This window comes from Lissotriton vulgaris, chromosome 3_1, assembly GCF_964263255.1.
Source record: "Lissotriton vulgaris chromosome 3_1, aLisVul1.2, whole genome shotgun sequence".
In the NCBI taxonomy this organism is placed as follows: Eukaryota; Metazoa; Chordata; class Amphibia; order Caudata; family Salamandridae; genus Lissotriton; species Lissotriton vulgaris.
This window is the reverse complement of record NC_141689.1, coordinates 65,202,677-65,230,122: the sequence shown is the minus strand read 5'-3', so window position 1 is coordinate 65,230,122 and position 27,446 is coordinate 65,202,677. Positions and strand designations below refer to the sequence as shown.

The window sequence follows — 27,446 nt, the reverse complement described above, 5'->3', positions numbered from 1 at the left end:
CCTGACTCTTACAAGTTGTGTAGGGAGACAGCACTGCAAGATCGCGTCCCCATGCACTTTTGGTCAGAGGAAAGCTGTGGCATCTGTGTCAGGAAAACATCCCAGAATGTCTGGATTTCAGCAAATGTGTGGAAGCAGAGGGCCCCAGCTTTCAAATTGATGGTCTACTCGACACCTCTGCACTTCACCTCAGATCTTAAACAGCTCATAGTTCTTAAACTGGTCCTAACTTGCGAAAGAGGCAGTACATAGTGGGGATGGCATTCACTTGACTGTTTAGTGCTTGCACGTAAACTAACTATCCACCCATATGACACCGGGATTGTTTAAAGCTAAATATGGTCAAATAATATTTACACCTTCAATCCAAAATGGCATTGGGGAGACAACCACAATACCATTTTGAGATCCGTTGCTGCTTGTAAAAGCAAGATTCTTGAAGACTTCGATCCAGTGAAAAATGTCCCAATCGAGTTCCCAAACCCCAAAATCCTTGATGCTTCGAGAAATTAATTCTGTACCTTGGACCATGTCACTCTGATTAACCACATGGCGGAGATCAGGATTTAAGCTAAGTTTTTGTCTAGTTTAAATCTTGTTGTCTAGTCAGGCTCCACTTTTTTCAATGCCTTCTTGCAGCTCTGACAAGGCTGCCATTCGATGTGGTGTCCGGAAGCGCACTTTCCCCCTTACTGTTTAATGTCTATGTTCGTCACCTCTCCCAGTTCATTAGATCCTTTGAGCGTAAGACTTTATCCTACGTGGATGCTACACAGGTTAATATCGGACTAGACTATCTAGTGGAATCTGCAACTTAACTGACCTCTGTGCCTCCTTGCTTGAATCACATATTTACAAAACGTTATGCTGGTAGAATGGAACTACTGCTGGGCAGCAACCGCGCTTAATCAAAAAGCCATGGTGCCAGGAGTCAAATGGTTCCTCTTTAAAAGTACATAGCAAAACTGTCATTTTATTTGTGCTTAAGGAGGATCCTCCCTTTTCTGCTGACTGACTACTATCCCACTGTAGTGTCTGCACTGACTTCATCTTGGCTGGACTACTGTTATCAGTATGTATTTGGGTATTGCCTGTTATCTGCTGAACAAACTTTAGTGGATCCAGAACCGAGCCAAGCAGACTTGCTACGAGATGTGTAAATATTATCACATCTCAATGGCCGGCGAGCCCTTCACTGATTAGCAGTCGAACTTAAGGGTCTGACCCTTGTTAACTTTTTCTGGTCTTGAAGATTCTGTAGTAAAAGACCTCTGTTTTGCCCCCCACCCCTGGGCATTCCCTGGGATCGTCCCATCCCCTTTGTTGCATGGGCCTTGCATGAAGAAAGTGCGCTTTGGTGGCCTCTCCTTCCACCCGAACTCTGGGTGCCTTCATTTGAGGATCAGACTTTTGGATAGTTATCTAGCGTTCAGACCAGCATTGAAAGCTTTCTTATTTTGTTTATTCGTTTGTATGCTTGTGGTTTTCTGTTGTTTCTTTTTTCTTTATTGGCACCAATAAATGTAGTGCTGTTAATGCGCTTTATATAATAAAATCGAGGAAAATCTGTGGAATTGGTGCACAAACTCTGATTCCATTGATTATTAACCATGCAAAACTCAAAATAAGTAATTCATCATCTTAGAGTTCCCGAACCCTGGAGCATCATTAATTACCAGTGCTGAGCAAGTCTTTTATCCCATAGCCTTTTTCATAATTATATGTATTTAGCCTGCATGCTCTCAAGACATAATGGGTGAGACGGAGTTATTTAATTGTTGAAATCTCTTCATCCCTCCAGTTAGTTTATCTCTGTAGTATTTTGATCTTCAGTCTTAGAAGTCGTTGCTTCTTTCCAACAGCTCCTGTTATACTCGTCTATAGCGCCAGCAGAACTTTCTCGCGCTCACATTTATTCAATGCTATCCTTTAAAGATTGTCATGTATGTGTCATGAGATAAATTTCAAACAACGAGGGCATTCATTTCTGCCAGTGTTTACATCAATACATTTGAATTCCCACAGAGGCTTCGTTCACGGCATCACTTTGGATCCTGGTTTCACCTGTTGTCGCTGTCCTGTAGGATGTGTTCTTGCTGGAACGCTGCAAGCCCCCTGAACACTTAAGAACAGTTCAGGTGGTTGCTGCTGGAAGAGCCAAACATAGGACGTTTCTGTTACTATTGGTTTAGAGCTAATCCTTGCAATGTTTCGGGTAATGTCTCTCGGGCATCTCTGTGGTTGGTGCTTCTTTAGTTTGTGTAGCTGAATAGAGAGTAACTTTATAGAAGGAGGAAAGTGCTCCCAGCGAGGAATGTTGACTCGTGTTCAGCGCTTGCTCTCTCTTCCTATTTGTTTAGCTCCTATGGTCTTGAGACACGCGGTTCACATAGGGCACATAGATGTTTAGATGTTCTCACTGACTCTGTTTGTAAATATGGCGGGGTCTTGGAAATCATTTGGAAGCCTTCTTACTGAGGATGGAAATGTAATGCTGTATGTCTCTATTAGTGTGTATTCCATCACTTCTAGTCCCGAGGCTCATCTGTTTGCCCTCACCCATGTACCACCCTTCGGTCAGCATTGGACATACCGTGGTCCTGCACTCTGAAAATGTTATTAATGGGTCTCACAATAACCTATAATGAATATTCAGTGGGATGGAGGCAAAGCCGTGCATAAGAAAGCCGCTCTGTAGACTGTGATGCCTTTCATAGAGATTGCCAGGACTCTATTGTGCTAACAAGAAACCTTTAGATTAGAGATCAACCATCCATGTCTCTCAATGAACTTTCATCTAGAACAAACATGGAGGCAGATCTGATGTTGTCCGAGAAGCAGTCACTATAGCTCACTGAATTCAGGACTGGAGGGCACAACCAAGCTACATCCGCTTCATGAACAGCGTAACCAACTCAATTGTTCCACCTTCTGCTTCAATAGAATCCACATCTCTGGAGAGGCGCTCGAAGAATATCTGGGCAGGACCCTCCGTGACGGATTGGACTAATGCGTCCGCCCCCTCCCCGCGGTTCTTCATTTCACCTGGCACAACTGAAAGCTGTGAAGTATCCCCTAGGAGAGACATTGTGCTCTGTGAAAGCAATAAACAGATACATGCATGCATTCTTTTTAAAAGTAGGTTACTTCCTGCTTGAATCCCATAATTCTTCGTATAGTTGGCAATGTCTCCTAACCCCCAAACCCCTCAACCCTCCTTACATCCATTTTCTTCTGAGCCAGTCTAACCCTCAACAGCCTTTCAATTCTGCCTCCCTTAGAGGAGAGCGAAGAGAGCTAGAGTGTCATCTGTAATCCAGACCTTGTTTGGAAACAGGAAGTCCTGAATAGAAGCAGAGTTCACATTGAAGACAACGCCTAACTCGCTCCCTTCAGCCCTGTGCTGAGCCGCCTTCTGATTGAGCTCTGCCTTTCAATGGCAATCCCCCGCGCCTCATGTGGCTTTGTCCGTGTTGGAATTCCTTTCCTTGGAGTGCATCTATTCTGAGTGCCCTATTGTAAATGGAGAAGCTTCCTGTGCAGCATTCGCCTTTGCAGCTCAGAGATGCTTTTATCCTGCTGGCACAAAGGTAGTCTGCAAAGGCAGAATGGCTGTCCTTGGTCTTTACAAACTACTAAATATCTTTTCTTAAGCAAGGCGATTAAGCAGATAGTAAACAATGAAGGCATCTTCCATTGTACAGCATTGCACTGCTAAATATATGTGCCTTGTCTGTATGTGGTAAGAGCACAATTGTACACAACTGAAGAACTGTCTCTTGGAAAACTAATAGCATGGTCTACAAGGCAAGTGCTTGATCAAGGACTTTTGTAACTTAAACTGGGTATATAGCTACGACCACTTTTTAAACTATGTATTTATGAGTCATTGTTTCAGACTTCCTTTTCTGTTCTCATGCCATCAGATCCTACCCAGTTGGTTTCATGAAACCAGACCCTTGTGAATTTCATCGCTGCATTATGAGGAGCTGTTTATCTGCTTTGTGTCAAGCAAGACAGATTCTGCTCCATTGGCAGAACACCTCACTCACAAGATGCTCAAAATAGCCATTGGACATGTGTTGGCACAATTGTTTTAGGTGTTCCGTGGCTGGTGATTCGGCCTGCTAAACAACATACCCCTATTGCGGAGTTGAGGTCTTGAGAGCGGGCATGGCTGTCTGAGCTTTGGTGTGTGTTTGTTAGGTTGTGGGCAGAGTTAGAGAATCGTGCTACTCTTTTCACTTGTGTCAGGGCTATTCTTTATGAGTGAATTACCTCCCAAAACCAGACAATCATGAATTATTCGTTGATTCTGGCCATGAAAGTGTCCTAGCATTATGCTGTTTCATCCCTCTCAGGCATGGTCGCCGATGAAACTGCTTTTGATACTGAAGCCTTCTGTCCAGGGCATCTTTCTTCCTTTGGAACGGTACCTATATTTGGCACAGGGGTCTCAATTACCTTCCAGGACACATGACCTTCTACTTGGCATATTAAGACCTGCTGGAACCATTCACCATGTTGAATAAAGTACTCACTGCTGATGTATCCCCATATGTCACTCTTGTGCCGTCCTTCTTATGCCGCTTACCTTTGAAATCTCACTTTTTCTCTGGTTATCTCATTTGGTTCAATATGTCTGGTTGATGGGATTGAGGAAGATTGAGCCCTGCATGCAGTAATGCATGATGTGGCAGTGGTGTAATGCAAAGTCTCTTATGGCATTACACAAACACTGGGATATTGTTTTTCCTATTCCATCCTAGAAACACGTAACAAATTCACAGCAACCACAGCCTGCCCTCTGAAAGGGATCCCGCCTAACCCTCAGGGCCTACAATTACAACTAAATGCACATGCATGCAAAGCACCCTCTAAGTAGCTGTCATATTTCAGATTTGCCAAGGTGTTGTTCTTCAGTCCTTCTCTCCTTCCTCTCCTCAAATGGGGCACTTCATCCAGCACTTAGGGCCTTATGACTTTTGTGGTTTTGGAGTGGGGCTGCCATGCCTTCGCTCAGCTCCGAGACTGCGAAAGCCATAAAAGAACACCCAGCAGACTACTGACATTTCTTTGGTGGTCCCACAGTGGTGCCTTTCACGGCAATGGGAGTGGCAAAAAGCAGTTCCTGCAGGGTATGGACCGTCACGTTCATGCTCTGCAGGAACTGGGGATGCATGCAGACAGGCACACCTTTGTTTCCTCACCGCCACACTTGTCATGGCGGTTGAACTGCCATGACAAGTGTGGCAGTGAGGAAACTTTCAATATGCTAGGCAGTGCCCCAGAGGCCCGCCCAGCATATTGCGGCCTCAAGACTGCAGCAACACCGCTGGGGATTTCTGATCACTGGCGGTTGTGGCGGTACCAATGCGCTCCAACTGCCCTATTTGTAATGGGGCTGTTGGACAGCCGGTGCGGCAGTGTCCGCACCGCCACCATGGCAGTGTAGTCATAATAAGGCCATAGTCTGAATGTGGCTGATGCATAGCTGCCTTACTCTCCCGAGATCTTTTTAACTTTTAAGTTGCAACAGATTGCATAGAGTTAAAAATCGCCCTCTGGACCCATGAACTTGTAGACAGTAAATATTGAACTCCCCACTTCAACGAGCCTCATCGCTAGTATTCTAACGCCAGACCACTAAGGCTACCGAACTACCTACATGATGATCATTCAATTCTTCACCTGATCCAGTGTTTATTCTACCACTCCGTAGCAGTATTTACATTTCAAAATGAGAGGTTCTGCATAATCACATGCACACACTTAGATGCTCCTTGGGAACTCATTCCTGGAATACAAAATCACTCTCAGATTTACTTTGACTGCACAGTGCCTTTCATATCCTCAAAGTGGTCCTAAGTCACACAGAAGACACAGATTATCACCTGAAAATACAATCACCTGCCGGGCCAATCATTTAGATGAACTTCTTTTAAGCGTGCATCTGAAAGTTTAGCGAGCATCCACGCGGTCTAACTTGATGGAGGGAGCATTCCACAGCGGAGGTGCTGAACTTGAGAAGGTCCTGCCGACCAGCACACATTGGCTGGTGGTGAGCAGAAGGAGAGCAGGACAGGGCACTTCTACTTCATTATATTGCCTCTGCCCGTTGGGCATGAAAGAGCGTCTGGCATTGCTAAAAGCCACAGTGATTTGGACTCTGCCCAGTCGTTGATAATTGGTGGCGAGTGCAGGAAGCGATTGGTCTGAAACTCATGGCTGGGGCGACTTGAACCTCCACATTGTGCGGCTGTTGAAGGTTTTGGAAAAGGAATTGTGGAATGCTTGGGTAGGTACTAGTCAGTCAAGTGTAACTCACTGGAGACAACCCCAGAATTATTAGTAACTGAATTGTTTGAGGAGGTCTCAGCAATTCAGATGCATAGGGCCGCTTTGTATTTATTTAAGCTTCTTTAACTAATGTGCAGATGCGCAGGGAAAAAAGTCTCACTACACAAAAACCCAAAGTTAGAAAATAAAAGGGGATTGCTTCCAAGAGGAATGTGTAGTGTGCAAAATGACTACAGGAAGTAATGTGTGTTTTTAGGCCAAAGTAAGCATGGTTTTCCTTGATGTCATTTTCAGCCAAATTAAATATTTTACGAATTATGATATTATTCAGGTTTGACTTCCGAATGTTACTACACACTAGTAATCATTTGAATCAATGAATAATTCAACGCAAATTAAAAAAATATATTCTTCTTTACATTAATCTTTCAGCATTCACGGATGATGAGTTGGGATTCAGACAACCGTAACACTCCGCAGCAGGTGCAGGATATAAGCCGTATCAGAGACCTGGAAATATTAGAGTCCAGGGATGGCATCCACAAACATGGTTTCTGGGAAGAGGAGACAAAGCAGCATAGACCGATTCAAGGTACCAGCCATGGAACCTCAAAGAACTGTGTTGATGAATCTCAGCAAAAAGCCTCCCAGGTCAAAGCGCCAATGACCTTTACCTTAACAGATACCGTCCAGGCTCCAATGTCCCCAGATAGAAACTTTGGTGAAGCCATCAACAGTGACAGTCTAAATCCCCAATTTAAGGTTGTGAACCTTTCTTTGAAAACTACAGCTAGCTCTGCTGATGTTCCTGTGGACTCAAGATTGCTGTCCGATGAAGCCACAAAGCCAATTACCTCCATTACATTTTCATCTCGAAAGCGCACTCCATCACCTTCCCTCTCCCCTGGTAATACCTCGAGCTTTCCCGAAGTCTCAACCAGGATCGTCCCACTGGATGTGTTGCCCATTAACAGCACAGAAAAGATGATTAACACCCAGCATTCTGGTGCACCTAAAGAGAGTCACTCAACAAGCCAAAACCGTAATCCTGCAAATAATGTACAAAAACAAACAGCGAACGAAGACTGGATGCGACAGGACTCCATTGTGATTGGTAAAAATCAACTCCATCAAAGTGGAGACATTTCCTTGGCCCAGTGGAATAGGCTGTCTCCACTTGAGCAAAGTCACAGCTCTGATTCTCAAAGGGGTGGTTTAGGAAAGGGTCTGCCCCTAGGAGAAGAATCACATGATCTAATTAGTGCTCAGACTTTAGCTAGTTGTGGTGCTGCCTCTCACAATCCTGGGATGCCACAGAAAACAACTTTTGTGGACTATCCAAATCGCCCAAAGCCCGGAGACAGCAGCCCTAGCAACCTAGACGCGAATATAGGAAGTGCAGTAGAAATTATTCTTCCCACCTTGAACCTTCTCCCCAAAGATTTGCTGGTAAATGAAGAGAAAGTAGAAGTCTTGTCTGTAAACCAGTCTTTAGACCAGTTGAGCAACAGAAAGGAGTACAACAGAAGGGAGCGCAGTCCTTCACCATCCCATGCATCGCAGACCGAGGCGGCTACAGTTTTTTCTCCAAGCAGAAAAGCTCTTTCTTGTGTACGTGTTACAATTGCTCCACAACCTTTACACTCCCAGCTGAACGATGTTCCCTCTGTGGTGAATTCAAACACATCTTCTATAGCTCAGGGCAGATCTGAAGCAAAACCTGCTGGCAGGTTAGGTGTCGATGAGCAAGAGAAGAAAGGTACAAAAGTAGTAAGCAGCCAGTCTGAAAGCTACTTAGATGAGCCAAAGACAGGTCCATCTCCGAATTCATACTTTCTGCATCCTTCTATTTCCAATGGCGATGCTATATCACAAAATGGCAACCGAGCGGTTCTAAAGCCAAAACTGAAGCACAATAATGTTGTGGATTCCAGTATCCTGAGCAAGCAATATACTCACCCGCCTACCAGTTCTTCAGCAACCAAGAAGTCTTTGTCTGACGCCATGACTCAAATAACAACAGAAAGTCCTGAAAAGACCACATTCTCAGCAGAGATTTACATCCAGGATAAAGACAATATACCACCTTCTGATAGGTCTGCAGATAAGAAAGCCATTGGAAGTACAACCTTTGCATCCTCTTTGAACAAGACATCGCACGCCTCTCGGTCGGCAGGTGAGCAGCTTGCATTTTATTGCCATTATCTTCATTTTCATCTCTGAGTAATGTCAATATTTAATTTGATGAGTGGCTTTGTAGAGAACTGGTATTTTTCCTTCAGGGACTCTTACTTCCATCTGGGATGTTATTTTCATAAGTTCTCTTTGCATTTGGTTCCCTTGGTGGGAAGAGTATGCCCTCATGTAGGTCCCATGCTCACTGTTCCACCAGATTTAGGCTGGCCTGAATGATGGGGGGGTGATACTGATGACGCGCGGGACTACCAGTTCAATTTACCATAGTCACCTGGGCCCATTAAACATCTACACTTTGAACTAGTAGTCCTGCTTCTACTTACAGCCTATCAGTACTTTGATTCCTTTTAGGACTTATACCTGTAAACCATGACTTACCAATCCTTGTCACCTATGCTATAAGTCCTAGGGATCGAAAGGGTGTTAGCATAATAAGTAGCATTTAACAATTTTACCTTTCCTGTAATAACCACACTCGGGAGAAGTTTTAAACACTTTATCTATGCAAGATTTGATGAGTCTTTGTACATAATACAATGACCATAAATTTCACAAGTAAGAATATGATTAATAGGACATAAAGTTTGCAAGAAGTCACAGTAACACCTTTAGACATTGGTACCTGGGAAGGGTGAGAAAGGGAAATAGCACAAGGACATACCACATGGATTATATTTACCTAGAATGATATGAGGACCAACCCTGGCCACGGGCTGGGGCAAAGATAGGACTCCTGACTAATCGTGTGCGGACAGGACAGGTGCAGATCAGGACAGGTGACATCCGCTAAGTGCAACGCCAGCGTCCCACCGCCAAATAAGTTACCCCGACTGGTTAATCGATAAATCTCCCTCAGCAACACCTCGATTCTTCTGACAGAGTGCTCTGCCAGCACCTCTGCTTTCGATCTCCTATAGCATGCGATGGGTCAGTGACAGGTCAGCTACTCGGACAAGTTGGGCACTTATCTCTAACTAAACCTACCTTAGTTATACCATTTCCAGGGCAATGTACCACCCCTAAATGTTGCAAATCTACGTGTTCCCCTTCAGTGATTGGTCAGAAAGACGAGGAGAGGTCATCACACCATACTGAGATAAGGTCATTTCTCATTGAATTATATTGATCAAGTTGCCATCCATAATTTATTTTCTCATGCACTTTTATTCCTCCCGGCAATATTGGTTTCAAATTAAATACATTGTATTTGATACAGTTCATTTCTCTTCCTTTCCTGATGTCAAATGGACAGTTTCCCAGGAACATTGTGGGTAAGATGAGTGTTGGCAGGCATTGAATGACAGTGACTTCGGGATTTTCAGGGATCATCTGCAAAGGCGCAGCTTTTTCAATATGGAGTTTGTGTAACTCTTGGGCCCAAATACGAGCAAATAACAAAGTCAAAGAAAACAAATAAGAATACAAAAAATAAATGAATGCACTTTATACCACCTATCTCTACTCTAGCCCCATTATTTCATTTATGCTATAGCATTAATAGTTAAGCAGAATGAACAAAGTTTAGTACAAGCAACAGCAGATGCTTAAATGTGTGAGGCATGAAACGGCCATCTTGGCACTAGTGCGCAGAAGCAAAAAGTTCCCAACAAAAGCACAGCTTGGCACACCACGTAGATGTGGCAGACGCATGCGCAGAAGAGTTCCCGCGTTTTCGGTGGCCATTTTAAGACACCCGGGTTAGTGTTGGTAAAGGCACGTAGTAAAGCTTCTCCTAGATAATAAATATGTTGTGTAATGCAAATATTAGTAAACAAAACATGTTGTTTAATTAATTATAGGTTATTTCAAAAGGGCTGAGTCCAAGCAAGTTTCTGTACATATGAAACCTTGCTCCATCAATACCCCGAAACGTGTCCCAGGATGCTTGTTTCCGGTCCAGGGAGGACCTGACCTGGCTGTGAAGGCTGGACTTTTCCCATTGGGCGTAGGGGCAAGACTGATGTGCATCTGGCAGGGTCTAAACTGGAATGGCATTGGGAGCAAAACAACAATGGATTTACCTCCGATATGTGAGTTGAATGCTTGATTTGTTCAGCATTCCCCCATCATCTGTTCTATTTGCGTTATCCTCAGAGGCAGCAGGTGAATACATTCTAGTCCTGATATTGATCAGTATCTAAAATACAGAACAAACTGTGAAGGTGCGGTGAGGCTAGTAATGAGATGTCGATATTGAATGTCAGAGGACATTGGAGTCCAGTTTGAGTGTGTGCGGGCCTCCATAGAGCCTTTCTCAATCTCTGCAGGTTGCATTCAGTCTGTTTTGGCAAAGGTCTGTTGTGTAAACAACAGATAGGTAATTTAGGCATAGCCTTGTTTCGTTGTGTTTTTTGCATCTCCCTGGGCTTTTTGGGAGTCTGTTCAAAAGAAAATAGATGGGTACACTGACCTTGATAAAACTGGTCTGAGAATGATATTGTGGGCCCAGTGACTACTCGACTGTAGGTTATCTACCTTAGTAGAGCTACGACAAGGAGGTTATTGGAATATCCTATTATACCTGGACAATATCTCATCTACCTCCATAGTTTTTAGTCCACATCTCTTTGCTTTCCTACCCCAGATATCAAATCCAGATGCTTAGCCATTTTTTTCCAAAAAAGGTTTTCTACCAAAGTTATGTTTTTTCTAGCCTCTGTAACTTGAGCATTGCAAATGGAGTTAACTGTCAGCCTAGTTGGACACTATAAACAGAGGCAGAGACTGTTCCAGAAAACAGCCCTGGGAGATTTGATTATAATCATTCCAGTGGCAGCTGGTGACACTTGCACACACCACAGTATACAATATGTCCAGATTAGTATTATTTGAATGTTCACTAGTGTCCGGTGCTCTAGGAGGAGGAAAAGCCACCTGTTTTCTCCTGCTTGAAAAGTCCAAACATGAAAAATACCAACTTTGCCTTCCCCAGCACGTGCTCCGTCCGTTCCGTCTGTGCTGACAGTGTTGCAGCAGACTTGTTCATGGCTATGATTCAGTTTATGAAATAATATCGTGAGTTGGAGTAGAGTGAATCGCTAGGATTTGAATGTGGGTTGACATAAGTCGTTTTTGTAGATGATTTTAACACACATTTGTACACATGACTGCAATTACTCATGCTAACCTTTCAAGCACAAAGCATCTTTTGGTCTAAGAGCCAGGTGATAGTATTTTTGTACCAAGGTCTCCTTCCTCAAGCAGTGTAATGTTCACTATTTTATCCTGAAGAAGTCTGCTGCAACACTGTCTGCACCGACGAGACACATGTTTACAAGGGCTAAGAGATTTGATGTTTGGTGAAGACTGCCAGATAGCAGTCAGAGACACTGTATCATAATCTTCAAAAATGTATTGTTCCATTCTTAAGCTATTTATATGCTTCTGTTCTTGAATAAATTGCTGAAGGTAATTTCACAATATGTGAAACTAAATGACCTGGCCAAGGCCACAAGTTTGTTTACAAACTTTTATCAAGCCAACTCCCTTACTTTGCTACTCCGTTTACATTTGAACTGGAAACATAGCTTTCCTTAACTTGTTTGAGAAGCAGCACTTCCATTTTGTGTTGCTCTTCATGATAGCATTGGTAACTGTACCAGTAGAGAACCTCCCGGTTGCTGCACCGGGCAGTGACGGAATGTGAGGGATGCTCCATTGTACACATGTAGACGTTCTCTGGACCACTGTGAGGAAGTGGAATATGATGATGAAATAGAGCGCCACAGCAACCGAGAAATAAATACACTTTGCATTCCGCGGGAGGAGTAGGTCTCTGGCATGTTGCAGGACTCGCCTCCTCTGATCCACTGTAGATGGTAAGTCTTTCGTAGCCTTCGTAGTCCTGCCCTGTGCTTTCTAAAGAGACTAATGTGGTAGAGTCTGGCACACTGAAGGAGACATACAGTAATTATAATTTAGTGTTTAGTTTTAGACTTAACTAACTCCAAATGCTTTGAATTGGCATAATCTGGAACACTAGTGCTGAGCACCCTTTGACTTATCGTCTTGCCCAAGGCCCTTTTATCATGTGTCTTCGTGATGGTGATTTCTTCAGTGGCTGCTCTGGTATGGCTTGCTGCTTATGTTTGGATGCGGGATGTTTATCTCAGAGGAATGTATATTTTTCTCACAAGTGATGCCAATCCACAGTGGTATAGCGAATGCATATTTAATGCCGCAATTACCCTCATGTCTATTCACTGTCTTCCCAAAGTACTCCTCCCAGAACCCACCATTTCTGCCATTTTCTTTCCATGCAACATTCCCATAACATTGTTCACAGCAATTGACACAGATTCTCATCAGTATATAACCCTTGTCATGCAAATTCACAATCCCACATCGACTCCCCCACCCCTGTTTTAGAGTGAAACACTATAATGCTGACCTGATTTTGTATAAGCCAACTTGGCATCCACATCGTTCATAAACTTTCCAGGGCCAACACCCATTCTACAGATTATTGTGCTGCTGGCACAGCTCCACCAATGCCACTTACCCTACGTGCATCAACCAATCTATTTTATATTAATTTTGAATGCCTCTCTGCTTCCTTCAGCCCACTTACGTCTCTATACCGAATGTAGGAAGCTGGCTCTTTATATAGTGGGGCACAATGTGTAAAGAGTCGAAGCAAACCCCAACTGGTTTATAGAGGCATAAATAACACCCCAAATGCTCTCTTTTGTGCCTGTGTAAGCGAGCAGTTAGGCATATCAGAGGGTAGTGCTAAGCATTTATTGCACACACAAAGGGAGTAAGTGAGACACACACTTAATAAAGAAATACAACACTGGTTTATAAAAATGACACATAATTTTATATGAAGTTAGATACCAAGATCATAAGAATTGGAAAGGTACTTTTCGAGCTATGAACTTATACAGTTTTCAAAAGTTGACAGTGCAATTTTTGGGAGCGATAATGTTATCCTATGGGAAGAAACATGTATGCATTTTAGTAGTTAACAGCAACTTACGTGACTGTTCTTCTGTTCCTAAGGTTAGTTTGGGGCAAGTGCCAAGGCCACACCAGCAGGTCACCTCATGAGGCTCTAGGGCGTTTGGTTGCAGAGGTGTGTTACGGTGTCGGGTGTCCCTTTCACTTTAATGGAGAACTGTTCGGTTAGAAAGAGACTGCAAACTGGGACTGGGGGGGCCAGTCTGGGAGAACCCACGGGGGGCTCGACCCTTGAGATGCTCTGGCATTTAGGGACACTGTTGGTCCACTTCTCCTCATTCTGTGGGGCTCAGGGCAGTGGTGTCTTTTGGCGTCTGGGTCAGTGCTGGAGTCACTCGCAGTTGGAGGGGGCCTACAGAAAGAGGCTGCAGGCGACGACTGGAACTCCAGTCTGGCCAGACCCAATGAGGTTGTGGGCATCACTCTGTCCCAGAATTCCTAATTCTATCACATACAAGATGGTGGAATTTCGAACTTAATGTTCACTTCAAGCGGTTTACCCAAGAGGTGTGTCCACCCTGTCAGTGCAACATGCCTCCTGCATAGCACTGACAGCACAGCACCTCTTAGCAGCCTCCATTCTTTCCCTCCTGCACGCCACCCAGAGCGCCTCCCGCTGATCGTCTCCTCCTGAGACGGGCGAGTTTCCATCTTGGGCGGCTCTGGGTCAGCGTTGCAGCGTTTGGGCCCCTCCCCCTAAGACAAGTACTTCAGGCGCTCGCTGGACATCGCGCCTTACACTTCAGCTCTCAGAACTCCCGAGGCTTCGCCGGGAGCAACGTTTCTTTTAAAGCTCTTACCGACCTGGTCAGCGCTTGCTCTGCCACCAGCTGCGCTCTGGACTTCCGCGCACGGCAGCACAGCACCTCTTAGCAGCCTCCATTCTTTCCCTCCTGCACGCCACCCAGAGCGCCTCCCGCTGATCGTCTCCTCCTGAGACGGGCGAGTTTCCATCTTGGGCGGCTCTGGGTCAGCGTTGCAGCGTTTGGGCCCCTCCCCCCAAGACAAGTACTTCAGGCGCTCGCTGGACATCGCGCCTTACACTTCAGCTCTCAGAACTCCCGAGGCTTCGCCGGGAGCAACGTTTCTTTTAAAGCTCTTACCGACCTGGTCAGCGCTTGCTCTGCCACCAGCTGCGCTCTGGACTTCCGCGCACGGCAGCACAGCACCTCTTAGCAGCCTCCATTCTTTCCCTCCTGCACGCCACCCAGAGCGCCTCCCGCTGATCGTCTCCTCTTGAGACGGGCGAGTTTCCATCTTGGGCAGCTCTGGGTCAGCGTTGCAGCGTTCTGGCCCCTCCCCCCAAGACAAGTACTTCAGGCGCTCGCTGGACATCGCGCCTTACACTTCAGCTCTCAGAACTCCCGAGGCTTCGCCGGGAGCAATGTTTTTTAAAGCTCTTACCGACCTGGTCAGCGCTTGCTCTGCCACCAGCTGCGCTCTGGACTTCCGCGCACGGCAGCACAGCACCTCTTAGCAGCCTCCATTCTTTCCCTCCTGCACGCCACCCAGAGCGCCTCCCGCTGATCGTCTCCTCCTGAGACGGGCGAGTTTCCATCTTGGGCGGCTCTGGGTCAGCGTTTGCAGCGTTTGGGCCCCTCCCCCCAAGACAAGTACTTCAGGCGCTCGCTGGACATCGCGCCTTACACTTCAGCTCTCAGAACTCCCGAGGCTTCGCCGGGAGCAACGTTTCTTTTAAAGCTCTTACCGACCTGGTCAGCGCTTGCTCTGCCACCAGCTGCGCTCTGGACTTCCGCGCACGGCAGCACAGCACCTCTTAGCAGCCTCCATTCTTTCCCTCCTGCACGCCACCCAGAGCGCCTCCCGCTGATCGTCTCCTCCTGAGACGGGCGAGTTTCCATCTTGGGCGGCTCTGGGTCAGCGTTGCAGCGTTTGGGCCCCTCCCCCCAAGACAAGTACTTCAGGCGCTCGCTGGACATCGCGCCTTACACTTCAGCTCTCAGAACTCCCGAGGCTTCGCCGGGAGCAACGTTTCTTTTAAAGCTCTTACCGACCTGGTCAGCGCTTGCTCTGCCACCAGCTGCGCTCTGGACTTCCGCGCACGGCAGCACAGCACCTCTTAGCAGCCTCCATTCTTTCCCTCCTGCACGCCACCCAGAGCGCCTCCCGCTGATCGTCTCCTCCTGAGACGGGCGAGTTTCCATCTTGGGCGGCTCTGGGTCAGCGTTGCAGCATTTGGGCCACTCCCCCCTAGCCACTCCCTCTCATGTGTCCCTACATAATGGTGGGCCAGTCCCGGCAGCGCAGCGGACGAGCGCAGCTGGCTCGACGAAGGCGCGCCGAAGTTGCGCCTAAGTTAAGCCCGTCTGCGCCTGTCCGCGACGGGACCCGGGGCCCCAGACCCTGCCCTTCCTTTGGTGTATACCTCTGCCCAGCTACTGTCTCTTTCCGCCTCTGCTCCTCTTTCTCCTTCTGCAGTTCAATACTTATCTTCGCATGGCATTTATGTTCCTTACTTTCCCTGCTCTTCCCCTGTTTCCCCTATTTCCTCACCCTCCACCTCTTCCATGCCCTCTGCTACTGGCATCACTCACGGCCCCCCAGCCGCCTCTGCTATCCTTCTTAATACCCGTTCCGCCACCAAAAATCAAACTGCCCTTTTCAATCTCTTGGATACTGATTCCCCTGATTTTCTTTTCCTCACCGAAACCTGGTTTTCTTCTGATTCACTCCCTGACCTTCTTGCTATTCTCCCTAGTACCCACTATGCCCTTCGTGCTGACCGCCCTGACGGAAAAACTGGAGGGGTTGTGGCGATGATAATTCGCTCTTCTATGAAATTTCAGCTTCTTCCGCACCCCCGCATACCCAGTGTTGACTTCTTGGTGGCGCGCTCTCTCAATCTTCCGGTACCCCTTACCGTGGTCCTCGTGTACCGCCCACCTCAAAGCATGCCATCATTTGTGTCCACCTTGCAGGATCTTCTGGCCACTTTGGCGGTAAATAATTCCTCGCTGCTCCTGCTCGGAGACTTCAACTTTTGGCCGGGTGATCCGAGGGAAGATTCCTCTTCCAAAGATTTCTCTGCCACACTTCAGTGTCTCAATCTCCTACCTCATGTTTTGGCCCCTACCCACACTCACGGTCACATCTTAGACCAAATTTGGTCCTTACGCTGTCAACTCTCGGCCACTTCCATCTTACCCTGTGTCTGGTCGGACCACTCCATGATCTCCTTTTCTATCCATCTAGGTCATGTTGAGAAAGCTCCCCTGCCTAAAAACATCTTGGCCCGAAGCTGGAATAAGACTGATCTTAATGACCTTTCCTCCTTATTGTCTTTATCCGCTCCTACCCTGACCGACCTGTCTTTGGAAAGTCAGGCGAATGCTATTAACACCTGGCTTTCTTCTCCTTGCGACCAGGTCGCCCCACTCAAAAAGATTAAATCGGCTCGCCCCCATGACGCTCACAAGTGGTTTTCTAGTGACCTTAAATCCCTGAAATTAGAGCTCAGGCGCTCGGAGCGCCATTGGCGTCGCAATTACTGCCCTACCCTTCGTCTCAAATACAAAGCCCTTCTCAACAACTATAAAAAAAGGCATTTTAGCGGCCAAATCTAAATATTTCACTGAGCGTGTGGCCCTGTCGGCCAACAAGTCCCGTGAGATTTTCTCACTAGTTCACAGTCTTGCTACCTCCCATCGTGCCTGCCTCTCCCCTGCTCCTTCTCAATCCCTCTGTCACTCTTTGAACGACTATTTTATCAATAAAATTATCACCATTAAGGCCAATATTCCCACTGTGTCCCAACCTGCTCTGTCTGACCATTCTTATCTATCTTCTTCTGTTCTGGATCATTTTGAACCTATCTCTTCTGAGCTCTTCCTTGACCTGCTTGTTAAGGTCAAGTCCGGTTCTCCTGCAGACTGTGCCCCTGCACGGATCCTTAGAACCCTTTACACTAGTTGCCCGGCCCCCCCCCTCACTTTTCTCAACACTTCTTTGGTCTCGGGCTGTGTCCCCCCTTCCTTCAAATCTGCTATTGTTTTTCCTATTTTGAAAAAGGCTGGCCTTGATCCCTCCCTTCCATCTAACTTCAGGCCGATTTCCCTTCTCCCCTACCTAGGGAAGATTCTTGAAAGCTACGTGACATCCTGCCTTTCCGCCTACATTGAGGAGAATCATCTTCTGGCCTCCCACCAGGCGGGTTTTCGTCCTGGCCACTCCACGGAGGGAGTGGTCCTCGCGGTCCTGGATGAACTTAAGGGCAAGGCCGATAGCAACCTCCCCCAGGCCCTGGTCCTTTTGGACTTGTCCGCTGCGTTTGACACGGTCGATCATGCCATCCTTCTCGACCGTTTCAGCGCAGCGGGCATCCAAGGCACTGCCTTCTCCTGGATCGCGTCCTTCCTCCAAGGCAGATCACAGGCAGTCCACCTTTCTGATTTTTCTGCTCCCCCACTCCCGGTCACCTGTGGGGTCCCTCAAGGTTCTTCCCTTTCCCCTCTTCTCTTCAATCTTTACATCCGCCCTCTCATCTCCTCTCTTCTCGAGCTGGGGGTCTCTGTGTATAATTACGCAGACGACCTCCAGCTCGTCTTCGATCTCTCTTCCCCAACTGACTCTCTCCCTAAGTTTTGTTCTACCCTTCTTTTCATTTCTCAGTGGATGAGCTTCAATCATTTGAAGCTCAATCCCGACAAAACAGAGCCTGTCCTTACTGGCGGCTCGTCCAATCCCTGGTCCTCTGCTCACTGGCCCCTTTCTTTTGGTCCTCCCCCCTCCCCTGTCTCCTCAGTCCGGACTTTGGGCATCAAGATCAGCAATGATCTGTCCATCCACGCCCAAATCAGTTCCGTTGTGTCCTCTTGTTTTTCCTCCCTCCGCCTTATTCGCAAGATCTCCCGGTTCTTTTCTGCTGATGCCCTTAAAACCATTATCACGGCCCTCATTACATCCCGCCTGGATTATGGCAACGGCTTGTACGTAGGCATCCCTGCCTACGAAACTCGCCGTCTCCAGGCCATCCAAAACCAGGCGGCCCGCCTTATCCTTCGCCTTCCCAAATCCTCCCACATCACCCCGGCCCTCAAATCCCTCCACTGGCTCCCGGTTCTCTTCAGGTCCCGGTTTAAACTAGCCTGTCTGGCTTTCCGGGCGCACGCTCGTTCTGCCCCGCTTTTCATTAACTCTCTTATCTCCTCCCACGCTCCCAGTCGCTCTCTCCGCTCTTCTTCTCTTTCTCTCCTTCAGGTCCCCCGCTTCTGCAAATCCCGAACCGGGGGCACTCGATTTTCTGTCTTGGCCCCCCAGATTTGGAACAATCTCCCTCTCTCCATCCGCTCTATCCCCATTTTTTCCCACTTTCGTAAAGCCCTCAAAACTTTTCTCTTTCTTCAGGCATTTCCCGGTTAACCTCTCATGGGACCCTCTGTAGATACTGTTGTGCTCCTCAGCGCCAGGAAGCCGCTTGGCCGCAGTGCGCTTTAGAAATTTCTTTTTCATTTCATTTCATTTCATTTCATAGCTTTGAAGCCTCCTGCCTTGTTATGCAGATCACCAGTTATCCTGCTTGGAGGCGGTGTAGACACCCCCTACTATAGCAGGCACTGCTTCTGTCCTCTAAGAGGGAGCGCTCACCTCCTAGGGGGTCAGAAACTTGTCTATGGTGGCAGGCTGGATTGGACCAGTCAGCCAGCACACTAGAGGACTAGTTGGGGTGTGGAGGAACCTCTAGGGTACCCTCTGGGTGAATGTATTAATACATCCATCACTGGAATCAGTGTGGGTTCATTAATACGAGGTGGCTGATAACAAATGCTATAGGTTTCAGTGAAGCCATTATGTAGCTGGATAACTCATTTTGATCAGTGCCCGGCATATACGTTAAGATGAGTTCCGTGCACATTTTCAATATCTAGTCAAAAAAACTAGCATCACAGGGGCATATCTGCTCCTGCAGCAATATCCTCACTTAAAATAGAATGCACCTTGTCTTACGGCTCAACGACCTGGGTAGGGTTGTCTTACATATATTAGATCCAGTGGCTTTGGCTTGACACACAGGAGTGTATACTGTCATGTTTTCACTCATGGTTTGCACCATGTCACGCAGCCTGCAATGGTAGTCTGTGTGGAATTTGTATGTGTCCCTCAAGGTGGCATATGATATGATGCCACCCTTATGAAACCTCTTTAAAACCCATGCCCTAGGTACCTGCGGTACCATTTACTAGGGACTTGTAGGGGTGTTAAAATCCTGAGCTAACTGCAGGACAATTAGACTTCACCTTGTTTCAGAGAAGGAGCAGGGCACTGAGGTCTGGTTAGCAGGCCGCAGTGGACATTCAGTGTCAAAAATCTGCATCTAGTACCTGAGGATACCAACCTGCCATGCTCAATGGTATGACTGGTACAGGCATCCCACAGGGCAGCACCTGGGATTCCATTCACCTCAATAGGATGGGAGTGTCTGCCCCTTCTGGAAGCACCAGCTCACCTTCTGGCTCAATTTCCCAGTTAAAAGCTACAAGGATGTCCTCATCTGAGGAGCAATCATTAAAGGCTACCTTTTTCTTGGGACACGCTAAGACTGCTCTGTAGTGCCCAATCTGCTGAACATCAAAGTAGGCCCACAGTCCAAGACTTTGTTTTAGCTGTGGGTCCCCACTATTCTCTTTACCCCTAGAGGTGGAGTGGGATGTACTATCCATCTTTTTAGGGGCCTGAGTCTCTAAAGGATCTTCTTTGGAGGACTTACCACTTCCTTCTATTCTCTTGCGTGGGCCTGACCCGCCTTTCTTGGAATCTCTCCCTGTTGCTTTTTGGGAATTCTAGTCCTACCCCTTTCGCCAGCTTTCTTAGCCAGAGCACTGGAACTAGATAGGGGGGTGTTTTCTCTAGATGCTGATGTAACTTTCCTGATGTACAGTTTAGCAAACTGTGCTCTGGCTAAGAAAGCTGGCGTATGTGCTGGTGTATGTGCTCCTTCATGATCAAATTGTAGATCGCTTCATAGATTGTCCTGCACCTTGTTACCTTTTAGCCAGCAACCTAGTGTTTTGACTGAAAGTCCACAATCTACACAGGTCTTCCTTGATGTCCCTGAACCTAATCCTGTACTCCTCCATTGTGAGTCCAAAGCCCTCAATCAGGGTCTCCTTCATGAGGTCATAGGACCCTGCACCTGTCTCACTGAGTGTCAGGAGTCTATCCCCGCACGTAGCTGAGAACAGCTTCCAGAGAAATGAGCCCCAGTGTTTCTGGTGTAACCTCCTCTTTCTACAAGCCCTCTCAAAGGCTGTGAACCTCTTGGTCATATGGTCACCCTCAACATATTTGGGGACAATCCCTTTGGGAATTTTAGGGTGAAAAGTTTCCTTTCTCTCCCTATTTAGGTTTTTGCTGCCGCCAGAGATGGGTGCTAGGCCCATCTCAATTCTTTCTTTTTCTATAGTTAAGAGTTTAACTTCCAAAGCTAGTCTTCTGGCTAGTTTCTGAAGTTCGGGCTCCTCCTCTTCAACTACTGTCAGTAGCTGAATTGAAGACTTCCTCACCACTCTTACTGGCATCTCCCTCAAGTGCTTCATTTGTATTTTCATCCTGGACGATGGTCCTATAGTGCTCAGCAGCGGGTTCTGCAGGTTAGCTTTTGTAGGTTTAGGCCCCATGGCAAGGTTCCATGCTGAACAAAAGCCCTTAAGTTGGGTGAACTTAAGTTTCTTATAGGGAGCCAGGTTGAGCGAACTATCCTCTGCCTCATACATTTTCTTTTAGAACAGTTGGGACTTTTTGAGTAAGTTAGAAAAAATCTATCATACTACATTTTTTACAGGTATAACTTTCTAGGATAGTTTTTTTTAATTTCTGAACAACAAGGATTGAGGGACTCAGTCAAGGCCCTAACCGACCTGATTAGAGATTTGGAAAATTGAAAAAATATTTTTGGAAACTAAAGTCAAGTCTGTATTCTTTAGTGGAATCACAATACTGACTTATACCTCACCGCCGTCTCACCAATGTAGGATGCTGGATCATAATACAGTGGACCAATATGAGGTGCACTGTGTGAAGAGTCCAAGCAAACCCAACTGGTTTACAGAGTCACAAATGACATGGGGTGTCATTTACAAGGGTCTTAAAGGGGTGTTAAAATCCAGAGCGAACGGCAGGACAATGAAACTTCACCTTGTTTTAGGGAAGGCGCGCTGGCACTGAGGTCTGGTCAACAGGCCTCAGTGCACTCTCGTTGTTGAATATCAGCATCAAGTTGCTACAAATGGGGCAAAAATAGGGTAGGCAACTGCAATAAAAGCCCAGTTTCCAGCACCGAACGACTCAATCGCTACTCTACCTCGGTTTATCATCTTTGCCCACAAGCATGGAACCTTCGGCAGTCCAGTTATGAATGTTTTGCTAACCCAGTGGTTTGATGAAATTTTGCAACCAGAATGGAAATATCCAGCCACCGTGACATGATCGTAGTTTCTGCTATACATGCATTTCTTGAAAAACATCCCCATACGCCACCCCGTCCTCTCTTGTCTTCCCCCCCCAGTGTAACGCTTGCTTGCTCCAACTGCTCCCAACATATTCACCAGGAGTTTGTGGTCTGATCTTATTCAGAATTAGAGCCCCTTTGTATACATCCTCTAATAGATCATATTCAATGCACATGCCTTTACATCATGCTGTAGGAGTGTGTAATTTACTTCAGCAGAATGTAAAGCAGTTGATTCATGTGCAGTCACGTGTTATGATGGTGCTCCCAGAATCGATAGTCAATACTCAATGCTCTACCTGTTCTGGAACTTGAGAACAAATGCTACGGTGCCTTTCGGTTTCATCAGGAATCCACCGACATATTCCTTATGTGACTATAATTACATTTTTGTAGAAGGTTCCCATGAATAGCAGATTGTTATTTCTGCAGTTCGGGAAAGTCTATTTTCGACTTGTTTTAAGTTTGCTACAGCTTGTACAAAGGTTTTCTGTGCACAATGGCACTGCTAAGGAAGAACAACTAGGGTCCTAATACGAGGTCCCCAGTTTCTTTAAAGATGCTGCTGAGGAGTATCATTAAAAGAGGTAAGGCCTAAAGTTCCACGTTTTGGATCAAATCTAGATTTACTTGTCACGACACCGCAAGAATTACTGTTTACCGTGCAATTCCTGATGGGCTGGCAATTCCGGAGAACTTGTAATCAGCCCCTGATTGTTTTCTGTAGAGCATGCTGCACAGAACCATTTTGTTTGTGATAAATGAAGATACTGGCGAACATAAATTATCACAAAGTCAGAAATTACAAAGTGAAAAACAAAGCAAACTTTGGGACATTAGGAAGACTGCTCTGAAGTTTGCACATAAAAACACACCATGTGCATCCCTAATCAATAGTGCTCACATACACTTAATAAAAAGAGCTACAATTGTTCCTTCATTCGGTGCAGGGGCCTTAGACCCTTTTCAGTCTTGCTTTTTCTCTAGTCATTCCATTTCTGAGAGATTCACCTGCATCTGTTAATGCAAACTCACTGCTCCACCTTTCCAATGATCCCACGTTCTGCCGATTCCCTTAGTGCCCTTCATAAAGCCTCCAGTTGTTACCTTTCTTCCTTTAGTTTCCAGAATGCAGAAGGTATGCTACCTCTTCCTTGTTTCTTTGAAATAGAGACAATGCCAGTACAGAGGACTGCTGGATGTGCCCCTTCCTGAGTATACTTATTGTCTAGGCTTCTAAAGCAGGGGCACTGAAGGTGCACCGATACCAATTACAAACGTGTGATTGCGCACACATGTCTTAGGAACAACACCAGCTCATTACTGTTTGGCAAGGAGGCCCATCTGCCCAGATGTTCTCATTCATATCTGCAGTTCCTTCATGTGTCCAGCTCACTGAGGGTGCCCCGGTGTCGGCTGAGAGAAAGAAGTCTGCGTATCTTTACCACCTACGAGTCATTGCGGTGTACTGGAGGTAGGTATTTTGCCTGCTTCTTAGCATTGTGCACAACTACATCCGCCCCCCCCCCCCCAACTTGTACATACTCCTTCGTTGCATACTTATTTCAACTTTTCCCAGAGAAAATTGTAACTTCTTAAATTGTTGCCATTTACCATAGTTCTCTAAATAATCCATAGATAGTTATGTTCGTAATCCTAAAGTGAGCAAATGATTCCCAGACACTTGGAAAAACATCATTCCTCGTGTAATGTTGCCTTATGTTACCCAATGTACTCTTTTTTAGTAGCAAATGTAACACTTGGGTATTAAGAGCGTGTAGATACGTACATGTATAAATATCCTTTTTTTGCAAAAAACAGTGCCCGAGTTATCAGTATTCGATGCAGAATTTTTCATGCAAGCTATGGGTGTGTAAAGTGTTACACCTGGAAATGATCAGAGCAGATTGCGAAGTTTGACTGCCATTGTTCCCCAGACTGCTCACACTAGACCTGCTGACTTCTAGTATATGTCCAATATCCAAAAGACCTTTGTTCATTTCTTTTTTCTACACTGCTGCAGATCAACAATTGCTGTTGCCGTATCGGCCTCCGGGAAGCGCAGAAATGTACTATGTCCTCCATCCGGAGAGTATTTCCAGATTGTCTCCTGTCCGATCAGATACTACTGTTGAGAGCACACACTCTGGTAAATAAATAAATATCATTCAGAAATGTAATATGCTTACTGTTGAATGTGCATGTTTGGTGTGATTATTGCTAAGTGTTATTTTCAAGCTTTCTGCAGCGGTGCTCTGTCTAAAGCATTAAAGTGCTAAGCAACTTAAATGTGTTCATAAGATCTCCTAACCTGATCCAAAAAGCCTTCGTTTCAGCTGATGGGCTACCTCCATGAGTGCTCCTCTGCCCTGTGGGCGCTTGGAAAATCTACAAGCGAAGGCCTTAAGACTTTCATCCGAAGAGATGTTGGCTTTTGAAGGCCAAATATTCAATAGTGTTACCGCAAAAACAGACGTGGGACCCGTGCTCTCCATTCCACTGGAATCAAGCTATCCTGGCTGATGAGGACTGAAAGCCCAAAACCGGTCCTAGGATGCTTGTTTCCAGTCCAGGGAGGACCTGGCCTGGCAGTTCGGGCTGGACTGTTCCCATGAGACTAATTTGCATATGGCTGGGTTCAAACTGGAATGGCATGGTGAGCAAAAAAACAATGGATTTAGGCCCAGATCTCTGTACTGGGGTGAATGTATGACATTGTTCTGCATTTTTCCATCAACTGTTGTTTTTGCAAATATTCAATAGTAGCAACTTTAAATGGCCAGGCTAGAGAAGATCTAGCAAAATAGGGCCAGTGAATGAGAGGAAAAAAACCATGTAGGTGTACATAGGTTGGAGTGAAAGGACAGGGGCGCAAACAACATGATCAAGATTCAGCACTGAAATCAACACCGCTTGAGGGGCTGCATTTACTGTAAGTAGGAGGATGAAATGGGACAGGCTCAGGAGGCTGCTGCCCAGCACTGGCATCAGCTGCCCATTAACTGCCATCAAGTGTGACATGAATGTTTGTTTCCTGAAACCTAAATTTGCTAAACGTCTACTGGCCCAAACCAGTGTGTAGTCTTGAAATGTTTGTTATTGGTTTTAAGCTGGCTCCAAAACTGTCACCCAAAGTGCTCTTAATGAGGCAACTAAAGGTCCAGTTCAAGAACACAGATCATTTAAAAGCGCTCAGTGCTCCAGTTGTACGCTACAGATCATTTAAAAGCGCTCAGGGCTCCAGTTGTACGCTACAGATCATTTAAAAGCGGCTCAGGGCTCCAGTTGTACGCTACAGATTATTTAAAAGCGGCTCAGGGCTCCAGTTGTACGCTACAGATCATTTAAAAGCGCTCAGGGCTCCAGTTGTACGCTACAGATTATTTAAAAGCGGCTCAGGGCTCCAGTTGTACGCTACAGATCATTTAAAAGCGGCTCAGGGCTCCAGTAGTACGCTACATATCATTTAAAAGCGCTCAGGGCTCCAGTTGTACGCTACAGATCATTTAAAAGCGCTCAGGGCTCCAGTTGTACGCTACAGATCATTTAAAAGCGCTCAGGGCTCCAGTTGTACGCTACAGATCATTTAAAAGCGCTCCGTGCTCCAGTTGTACGCTACAGATCATTTAAAAGCGGCTCAGGGCTCCAGTTGTACGCTACAGATCATTTAAAAGCGGCTCAGGGCTCCAGTTGTACGCTACAGATCATTTAAAAGCGGCTCAGGGCTCCAGTTGTACGCTACAGATTATTTAAAAGCGGCTCAGGGCTCCAGTTGTACGCTACAGATCATTTAAAAGCGGCTCAGGGCTCCAGTTGTACGCTACAGATCATTTAAAAGCGCTCAGGGCTCCAGTTGTACGCTACAGATTATTTAAAAGCGGCTCAGGGCTCCAGTTGTACGCTACAGATCATTTAAAAGCGGCTCAGGGCTCCAGTTGTACGCTGCAGATCATTTAAAAGCGGCTCAGGGCTCCAGTTGTACGCTACAGATCATTTAAAAGCGGCTCAGGGCTCCAGTTGTACGCTACAGATTATTTAAAAGCGCTCAGGGCTCCAGTTGTACGCTACAGATCATTTAAAAGCGCTCAGGGCTCCAGTTGTACGCTACAGATCATTTAAAAGCGCTCAGGGCTCCAGTTGTACGCTACAGATCATTTAAAAGCGGCTCAGGGCTCCAGTTGTACGCTACAGATCATTTAAAAGCGGCTCAGGGCTCCAGTTGTACGCTACAGATCATTTAAAAGCGGCTCAGGGCTCCAGTTGTACGCTACAGATTATTTAAAAGCGGCTCAGGGCTCCAGTTGTACGCTACAGATCATTTAAAAGCGGCTCAGGGCTCCAGTTGTACGCTACAGATCATTTAAAAGCGCTCAGGGCTCCAGTTGTACGCTACAGATTATTTAAAAGCGCTCAGGGCTCCAGTTGTACGCTACAGATCATTTAAAAGCGCTCAGGGCTCCAGTTGTACGCTACAGATCATTTAAAAGCGCTCAGGGCTCCAGTTGTACGCTACAGATCATTTAAAAGCGGCTCAGGGCTCCAGTTGTACACTACAGATTATTTAAGTCTGGCTACATATTTTACATGTTGCCAAAGGTTGCCTGAAAATGTTCCTTAAGTGTTCCTAATTCCCTAACAATCTCCAAACTGCTCTTATACTTGTCCAAAACGTTCCTTAGTTTAATAGCAAAATGCTCCCAGTCCTAACTGTTAATGCATGAATCTTACGTGAATGCCAGCAGTTGCTCTGGAATTGCCTCAGTAAGCTTGGATGTCTGGCTTAGGAATGAGAGGATATTCGTTCATTGTTTTTAGTTTGACATACATTTTGCAAAAAACATAGATGAGAAATTGTCACAATTTGTTGTCCCATTTTATGGAAGGTTTCTTAATTGGTAGCCTCAACAAAGACCTGCAGTGTAGTATTCGAGGTCTGCACCCAACATAGAATGACTGTCATATACCCTGCAGGAGTTTTTCAGGAGTTGCCTGCTGGCAAGTGTTGAATAGCCACACTCATGGACACTTGTCCCTAAAAATGTGTGAGCTGGGCTATCAGCAACAACCAAGCCTCAGCTTTTAAGTAAGATGTGTTTGACAGCTTCATTCAAAATGAAGTCATTTATCCACATTCACATACCTCCAAATAACTTGTATGACATGATCTAATCTATAATTCGCAACAGTGTTTATAGTGGTTGGCCAACCTTTGTATGGGGGGACCAGCTTTGTATTATTTTCGGATTACTGTTGTTTCCAACCAGTTATATTTACATACAGTAAACATCTAGTGCATGACATGGCACAGATGCAACACTCTGAGACCTATTCTGAATACCCGTTGAATTGTAGTCCATGGGTGATGAGAGGGGGAGACATCCACACAAAGGCGAGAGCCAATGTTCCAGCAGGAGAGATGGTTCTTGTACCGTGGGGGTGAGTGGTGGAGCTGCCGCAGCTGTGGGACGTTCACTCACGAGTGCCCCTGTAGGCTGCAATAAGGCAAATCTATGTAGACTGTTCG

The 27,446-nt window shown here is 46.2% G+C and overlaps 1 protein-coding gene across 2 annotated transcripts in view; it reads left to right on the top strand.

The window, feature by feature from the left end:
- Positions 1-27,446, top strand: part of ALMS1 (ALMS1 centrosome and basal body associated protein) — a 220,681-nt gene that overhangs the window by 136,775 nt on the left and 56,460 nt on the right. For both annotated transcript variants that reach the window (XM_086960096.1, XM_086960094.1), the window contains exons 9-10: positions 6,733-8,476; positions 23,946-24,071. In XM_086960096.1, the coding sequence (XP_086816222.1) occupies positions 6,733-8,476; positions 23,946-24,071 (1,870 nt within the window). The remainder of the gene's footprint in view (positions 1-6,732; positions 8,477-23,945; positions 24,072-27,446) is intronic.